This window comes from Zosterops lateralis (genome assembly GCF_965231275.1).
Source record: "Zosterops lateralis genome assembly, chromosome: 14".
NCBI classification, from domain to species: domain Eukaryota; kingdom Metazoa; phylum Chordata; class Aves; order Passeriformes; family Zosteropidae; genus Zosterops; species Zosterops lateralis.
Window position 1 is genome coordinate 15,254,123 of NC_139774.1, and position 8,947 is coordinate 15,263,069.

Here is an 8,947-nt window from a genome sequence, read left to right on the forward strand (position 1 = left end):
CCGGGCCACGCGCCGCGCCGCGCGCGGGACACCCCCCCCCCAAGGGAATATCCGCCAGCCAATCGGCGACCGCCCTGGTATTGACAGACAGCCGAGACGGCCAATGGCAAGCGGGGTTTCTACCGCTCTAGCACGCGGTCCGTGCCGCGGTTCCCGGTCCCGATCCCGGCCCCAGTCCCAGTCCCGGCCCCAGTCCCAGTTCTGGCCCCAGTCCCACTTCTGGAGCCCTTCCAGCCCCAGCCCCAGTGTCAGGCAGGCCGGGACAAGCTTCAACACGGGCCTTTATTGGGTGTGGTCAGTACCGGTAACGCCGGACCCACCCGAGCCAACACAACAGCACCAACAGCCACAACGCGGGAACGCTGCCGAGGCCGGGGTGCAGCCAGCCACCCCCGCGGGCTGTGCCCGCTCCATCCACCTGGCCGCACACAGGATTTTCTCCCTTGCTTTTCATCCCAGGGAACTCTTCTCCCTACAGGGCTACGTCGCTGCTTTTCCCAAAAACAATGGAGGCTTCCAACGTGGTGCCCTCCCAAAAACTGCTTTGAATCAACCCATCAACCCAGCAGCCAGCGCCGGGGATAACGAGGTCTACCCAAGCCAGGGCAGCACATCCTCTGAGCCCGAGATGCCCTGACCCACAGAGACAACACTGCTCCAACTGAGAGAGGCCTCAGGCAGGGCTGGTTACCTTCTGCCTCACTCCAGCCTGTCCCTGGACAGCAGGAGGGCTTCAGCCAAGACCTGCAGCTGCTCCAGGACCTCTCTTTGCATCTCCACAGCCACGTGGAACACGCGGTGGTCGGAGCTGTTGTACATCACAGCGTTCTGGAACATGAGCATCAGGTCACACTGGAACTGCATCACGGACTGAATGTGGCCCTTTGACAGCCTCCTCTTTATGCTGGATAAATCCATGGGTCTGCAAAAGACAGACAGAAGAAGAATGAAATTGAAACTCAGGCCAGGCGTCCTTTGGGATCTGCATGAATGTGCCTGTTCTCATTTCAGGGTGGCCCTGAAAGCACTGCTATTTTCAATCAATTTTATTGCTCAAGACACACAGGGGGGAGTGAGAAAGGCTTTTCTTCCGAGCCAGACAAAAGTGAGTTCAGCCAATGCGACACTTTCTATCCAATCAACTTGGCAGGTCATTAGCAGTCACCTCTGGAAAAAATGGGATGCTGAGCTCCAGAGAAGGCAAGCAGTAATTAGTCTTCAGGAAGTCAGTCCAGGTCTTAGTGGAGAAAGAAAAAATTCTAAAATAGGTATCTATTAAACCCCCTAAAGATCGAATGGTGCCACCAGCAAAAATAGCAGTGCTGGTAAGGGGAACATGATAGGGAATAAATATTACTTCCCTTATTTTGACAGAATGGGAAAATGAATGGCTGCAGAGAGGACAACTGTGACCAGAATAGAACATGATTCAGCTCTGAAAAAATGCTATTAATCTCTCTGGGAAATATTCTTCTGACCCACTTGTGTGCTGAGAGTGAAACATCTGGGGCGCTCGCCGCGGGTGAGGAGCGGGCACCTCCCGAGGCACATTCCAGGAGTGGGGAAAAGGGACTCCTGAGCTGCAGGGCCTGGATCCCCTGCCCAGGGACTGTGCCTGGGATAAGCCAGCCAGGCAAAGCCTGCACAGGCCAGGCACAATCCCCACCAGCCCCAGAGTCAGTGCAAGATTCCAGGTTCTAATTACCCAGAAGGGAGTTTTTTACTGTAAGAAATCAGTGGGAGATGCTGGTGCCAGCCAAACTCTGGAAAAGGAGGAAGGAAACCATTCCATTGGCCCTTTGGAAACCAGCTAAGACAGAAAATAACCAGAGAGAAATCAGTCAGTGAGCACTTCCTCCACAAACTCACCTCTTTACCACATCCTTGTATCCAGGGGCTTGTTTCTCTGACACTGGCTTCAGGAACGGGCTGCTGAACCTACAGGGACAAGGACAAAGAGTGTTCTCTGCCTGCCCCTGCACCAAAAACATAGAGCAGGGATTGCCTCTCCCTTCTAGCCCTGAGGGCCACAGCCAGTGTTGTGCCAGCTGTGTAGGAAGCAGCATTTGGGCTCTGCCACATTAAGCAGAGGAAATCAATATGCAGTGTTCTCTCCAGCTCTGCAGCAGGCAGCTGTTCCCAAAGCAAAGTCCCTGAGAGACAGGCCAGCCCCTGGGAGGTGACACAGGAGCTGGGACTGGTGACACAGGAGCTGGGACTCAGGGCAGTGTGTTCAGGATATGTTGATGCAGCCCTCTGTTCCCACGTACCTGTGGCTGGCTATCATCCTCCAGATGGACAGGAGCCTTTTTTTGAGGATCAGGTGCTGCAAGGGATTATTCCAGCTTGGCTGCAGCCTGTGGAGTGAAGATACTGCCAGATCATCACACTTGAGACAAAGTGGGAGGTGAAAATTCTGCTGGCACCCACCACATCCAGGTGGATGAAGCTACAAAAAGCCTCTGAGTGTGATGGTGGGAGTGTTCTGCATCAGAATGCACAACTGAACATCCAGAGTGCAGGAAGATGCAGGACAAGAGGTAAAAGCAAAGCTGAGATAAAAACCAGGACCAAACTGGATAGAAAACCTCAAGCTACTCTGCAGTTCAGAACTTCACTGAGGTGTTTTTTGTGAAGTTTCTTTTTCCAATACCCCATGTTTTTTCTTTGAAAGGCAGTCCAAGTGATCACACATGTAGGCAGAGCCTGCATGTGACTGACACACCTGCAGCTGCTCAAAGGGTGTTGGTAATGCTGGGCTGTGCATTGTCTGACAGAGCCTGTCCAGCTCACACCAGGCCTATTTGACTTGAGAAAACATGTATTTTCCATTTTATCTCTTATCTAATCTCTACACTTCTCACTTCATCTTAGGATCAATGCCCTATAATACCAGCAAATCCAGAGATAGCACAAATTACCTCCTTCCCTCCTGCTCTGCTTGGCTGTCTCACCTTCCTGGATGTGACCATGCACTTGTTCTCATGCGTGACAAGGGAAATGACTCTGTTCTGCTGCATTTGCAAGAGTGCAGAGCCAGCTACTTACAGGTGCATGTTGGGAGAGGCTGTGGAGTCCAGCACTGGGGCTGCAGAGGTGCTGTCACTGTCATCTTGATCCAGGGCCTGAGCACTCATCTCTGCTGGATGCAGCTCATCCACAGGTGGTTCTTCAGGCATCTCTTCAGTCTCGTCCTGAAGAGCACAGAGGATACATCTAAAATGGCAGCACATTACCCGAATCCTTTATCTAGAAACCAGCCTGCTGCATATCCCTTTCCTGCATCCAGGCTCAGCTGGGAGCTTCCTTGCTCTTTTACTCAGAGGATGCTGTCTGACCTCACTGAGACCTTCCCAGCAAGAGCTCTGTGTGATCTCTTGGATGACATCCACCCCTGGCTGACACAAACCCTGTGGAGCTGAGTGGTGCCCAGTGTTGTGTCTGTCTGCTCTCTGGGAAGAGTCATGGATGCAGAGAGGGCAATCAGGAGCTGAGGTAAGACTGCCTCAGGCTTTTTAAAGCTCCAAATACAGATAACAGGAACCTTTAGAGTACAACAAGGGTTTCCTCAGAAACTCCCACGTTAAAATGACAGGGCATAGACTCAGCCAGGAAGCAGAGTGGTGCTGTTGTTGCAGTGGTTTGCCAGTAAAATGCTCAGTGGGATTTCATGCAGGAACACCTCAGAATCCTCAACAGATCTGAAGCATGAGCAGACTCCTCAGAAAGAAACTGGACACTGAGCTGTGTTTGGCTGTGACCACTGGGAGAACTGTGAGGGAGCTGCTGGGAGTAACAGCAGTTGAGAGCAGAGTAACAGCTGGGAGTACACTGTCCTGGCTGAACAGGTGAAATCCTGGAGGTTGGTTATTTATCTCCAGTGTCCCGAGTTTGCAAGAGAACTAATGTGGAAAAATGGCCCTTGTTCCTCCACTGCTGTTACTTCCCCAGGAATACCCAGCAGGCTGGTGGGAGCCCACAGCCCCCAAACACAGGACTGATGCAAACCCAGGCTAGACAGTGCCTGCTTCCAAGACATGACAGTCCCCAGGGGCAGATGGTTATTGCTGGCACAGCCACGTGGGCCTGAAACCAGCCAAGCTGTGCTGCAAAACACAGCAATTAGATCCAGGCAAGTATTCCAACCTTGCCTCAAACCTGAGAGCAGCCTGCCAGCTCTCATGAGTCACCTTTACACTGCCAAGGAGCAATTCCTCCAGCTCACATCTGAGGGTTTCATCTGTAATAAGCTTCCTGTTTATAAAGATACGCAGCCATACATAAAAAAAAAACACCCTTCCCTCACACATTTCTCCTGTGTTGCCCTTCCCATGTGTTTTGTCTCCCCTCTCAGAGCCTGGGGCTCCCCCATCTCTAGTTCTAGAGCTGGTTTCCTTCACTGTCCATTCTCTCATCAAGGGCCAGAGGCTCTTATAGGATCACCACTCTCCTACCTCTCTTCCCAGGAAGTGTTCTTCCTCATCTTTTGCCAGGGTGTGTAGTTGACTCTCCTCTGCTCCTGAGACTGCTGTTGCTGTGGTCTTTTCCTGGCACCTCAGTTCTTCCCCATCACTCTGCTTCCCCGAGCCACAATAATCCCACGGAGTCTGCGATGACTCTGTGCTGCTAATGCAGAAAGATTCCAACATCTGGGTTACCTGCAAGACAGTGATTTATTACTTCAAATTGTGAAGGCAAAAGGGAGAAGAAATAAACAGCAGAGATGCTATTTTTGCAATCACTCATGAACGCCTTTCCATTTTTAGGAATCCTTGCAAAATCTGATGAAGCCCTGTGTTATTATTGCAGTGTCAGTTCACTGACATTTCTGTGCTTAAGGGTGAGCTGTGTTTTGGCAAAGCAGCTGCCTGGGTGCAGTGGGAGCTCCTAATGGGAGGAAAGGCTGGACGTGGGCTGGGGAGAAAGTGAACCCAGAGCTTCTGCTGTGCCCCCAAACTGTTTTTGTTCACACGGATAGTGCAGGCCCTGAAAAGCCCAATGTTTCAGGAGGGCCTGAACTTTGCTGCCCACCTGCATTTTACTGTAATCCAAACAGTCCTACCTCCAAGAGGAACTGGAAAACACTGTCACTTTCATGTGGCTTCTCTGCCTTGTGGTAATCTTCACTATCATCCTTCCAGAGAGGCTCACTCAGCTCCATCTCATGGTCTGCCTCTTGGCTGCTCCCCTCCAGCTTCCCCATGGCCACCTCTTCAGTGTTTCTCCAGCTCCTCACATCCAGGTCCAAGCTTGAATCCCAGTCAGGAAGAGACTGGAAGTCACTGTTCTCTGACTTGATGGGAGATTCCAACTCAGACTTCCAGGCATGGCCCATCTGCAAACAACGAAAAGACAGCAATTTATTTGTACCCTGATCCAGAACTGCCATGCCCAGCTCATTTCTTGACACAGTTGGAGGGCCACAGTGTGGGAAGGACTCTGGGGTGAGCAGCCTACACCTGAGCTCACCACACTGCACATGGCAGGGCTGCAGCTCTGCAACACAAACTGCTGCTTCAGAGCAACTGAATTTCAGGTTCTCTGGTGTTTTTGCTGTGCTCTCTCCTTGCCCTGGTCAGTGGGTCACTCTGCTCAGGGCTTGCTGAGCTGTCTGAGAGCACATGGCATTGCTGATGCTCCATTTTTAAGGTGCAGAAGGCACCAGCAAGCTCAGATTGAGTCTTGCTGGGGCTCCTCAGCTGCTCAGTGTTGAGAACAACTGGTGATTCCGAGGACAATTCACTGAAGTTCCACTTGCTGCCCCCTGAGAACTTTTTATACTGGAGATAACTTACTACAAACCTTACAGACAATTTTGAAAGTGACAAGTGGGATTTATCTGGATGGTGATCTGGATTCTTCTGAGCCAGAATTATAACCAGTCACACACCAACAGGCACAATTCTATACATTGCAGAAAATAAAAGTTAGCATTCTCTTAAGAAGGAAGAAACCACTCATTTCATCACTGTTCATTAGTCCATGCCTAAATGTCTTCTACTTCATAAGTGCACTCTGAGTCCTCTAAGCCTGGGGAACTGATTGCAGAGTCACAGTACAACATGAAAGGATGTCATGAAATCTGCATCTTTCCACTGAATGGAGCTGCCTGGATGCTGCACCTATGGAGAATTCTATGCTGAGAGAATTAATTAACACTATCTTTAGAGTCTTCAGTTAATTATGTACAACCTAATTTTTTGAACAAGCACATTTCTCACTGATTGGCTCTTCCATTCTCAGGACTGCTGGCACAGCTCCAAATTCAGCTTATGGTGCATAACTGGGAGAAATACAGAATCCACTGGGTCTGGGATGAGAAAACTGCTTCGCTTGTTTTGTGAACTTGCAAGTAGAGTTAATATCTGAAAGCCTGTCCTTCTGAAACCTCTTTCGAAGTTCACTTCAGTGGCAGCAGATGAAATTTGATGAAGTAAGAGATAACATTACCTGCTCCCACTTCCAAGTGAGGGAGTTGGGCAAACTGAGATTCCATCTGAAGAGAAACCCTGTGCCTGGAGCTCTCTCCTACAGCCTCAGCAGAGTTGCCACACGCAGAGGCACAGAAAAGCCTCATCCTGGGGTAATCTGATCACTTGTGATCATCTTTCTGTGCTCCAGAGGGATAAACGTTGAAGTCCTGGGAACTTGGGCATAAGATTAAAGAGATCTTCAGCCTTATGTTCAGTTTTACCAAATCTTGGAAGACTCAAGATGCCAGACAGCAGAGCAGCAGCATTAGTGCAAGACATGATGAGTGAAATAATCACAGACAGCTCAGCTCTACACCAATTCCGGACAAAATGACACAGACTTGAACTTTTAATTAAGAATTGCATGACAGTTCTTAATGATGTTGGCTACATAAGTCACTAGCAAGGAACCTCACTCAAATTGGAAAGTTTTAGTTCACTTTGCAGAGATCAGACACTGCACAACCCTTGCTGTTCTGGGAAAAAGCTGTTAGAAATCAAAAAGCCTTTAAAAAGAACTTGCATGTCAAAACAAGAAAAATGATAAAAGCCTGAACTCTAATAAATGAAATGTAGAATCCACATAAAGTAGACAAAAAAAAAAAAAAAAAAAAGAAGAAAAAAAAAGGAGAACAATTTGCTAAAGACATAAAAGCAAATAAAAACAAAAAACCTCATCAAAAACATCAGAAGCAGAGAGCTGCCAGATGATCAGTGGGGATGACACACGATCAGTGCCAAACATCTCAGTGGAAAATAGGGCCAGTTGGAAAAACCAAATTAATCATCATTATCAGCAGTTGCCACAGAGGAGCTCACATGAGACCTTCTCTTGGGATGGGTCTGAGAGATGATTTCTAATTAAAATGTCAACAGGGGAGACTTTAGAACAATTTGAGGGAGTGAATAAACCTTAGAACCCATTGGGATTCATCTGTGTGCCCTAAAGAAGCTTAAATATAATGTGACCGAGCCTATGCTGTGTAACTTGTCATTTAAGAAGAAAAGCAGAAAAAGGATGACAGTTTCATCTGTCTGTAAAAGGGTGGGTGCTGGGAGATGCAGCACAGTAAAACATCATCTCTGCACTAGACAGATTAGAACAAAGCATTAGGAAGAAGAGAATTAGGAAGTAGTTCAGAGCATGAGATGATGAATTGGGAAAGAGGGAATGAAGCTCCGTGGAGAAAATCATATTTAAAGCTCTTAAACATCATTAAAGACTATTAAAATGTCATGGGAAATGAGAAAAGGCTGAGAGAAAAATACCTGGTTAAGAGAAGAAACCAAGGCTAGGAAGGAACAGCAATGCTTGCCATGATGAAAGCAAGTTACCAGAGGGTCTGATAAAGGTCTTCTCCTGGGCTGCACCTTCAGTTTTCCAGCAGAGACAATGGCAGGGCAGAGGTGTTACACAGAGATGGAGCCAGACTCTTCTCAGTGCCCAACAGTGAAAGGAGACAGGCATGACAAGTTGCACCACAGGAAATTCTGACTGGGTATAAGGTAAATATTTGAAGCTGGCCCCGCTCTGAGCAGCTGAATGAAGTAAAGGAATGCACTGAGGTTCTTTCCAACTTAGAATTATGGAACAGGTTGGGTTGGGAGGGACCTTTAAAGGCTGTCTGGGTCCAGCCCCCCTGCCAGGGGCAGGGACACCTTCCACTATCCCAAGTTGCTCAGAGCCTTGTCCAACTTGGCTTTCAACACTTCAGGGATGGGGCATCCACAGCTTCTCTGGGTAACCCGTGCCAGGGCCTCACCACCATCATTGTAAAACAAATCTTCATCCAGTCTAAACAGGCTCTCTTTTAGTTTAGAACCATTACCTTGTCCTGTCACAACAGGCAATAATAAACTGTTTGTCCCTAACTGAAATCACTCCATAAAATGCATGAAAACCAAAAGACCCCTGTAATTTTTTTTGTGCAATGAACTGAGAACAATAAGAATTCAAACCAGAAATTTGCTCCTGGGTTGAGCAGTGAAGGACAATTAACCAGTCACCAATCCAGGGGAGTTTCAGCATTTCCACATCAGTAAGGTGACTCTTGGTGAAAATTCACCTCAGCAATACACAGGACTTGACACAGCAGGCATGGCCAACTTCAACACTGAACTTGTGAAAACTGAGAGCTCTTACTGGATAAGCCAACAATGCCTCTGGTCTTAATCCCAGTGACTCAGTTTCCTGAAACCTGCCTACCAGAAAAGCTGCACCCTGGACGTGCTGCACAGAGTGCAGAGCACTCCAAGCTGCTGCAACAATCAAGGATGGTGTCATTTTGTTGTTTTTTTTTTTTATCCCATGAAAGATTGTGTGGGCAGAAAACATGCAAGTTTCATCTCAGGTCATACGAGCAGAAAAAGTGACTTGGAAATTCTTGCACAGAACTTAAACCTTCACGTTGCTGAGGAAAAGGACTGTAATTCCCAGTAGAAACAGTGCACAAGCTCATATATGAAACCAGGTA

General features: G+C 48.3%; 1 protein-coding gene across 1 annotated transcript; it reads right to left on the reverse strand.

Moving 5' to 3' along the window:
* Window positions 1-654: 654 nt before the first annotated feature.
* LOC310915216 (bromodomain-containing protein 8-like) lies at window positions 655-8,564 on the reverse strand. Its single transcript, XM_083871930.1, has 7 exons — window positions 8,433-8,564; window positions 5,063-5,335; window positions 4,455-4,658; window positions 3,049-3,194; window positions 2,271-2,357; window positions 1,870-1,938; window positions 655-922 (listed from the first exon to the last, which is right to left on the reverse strand). Exons 2-7 carry the CDS (start codon window positions 5,333-5,335, stop codon window positions 700-702), a joined length of 1,002 nt encoding a protein of 333 aa, XP_083728056.1. The 5' UTR covers window positions 8,433-8,564; the 3' UTR covers window positions 655-699.
* Window positions 8,565-8,947: the final 383 nt, after the last annotated feature.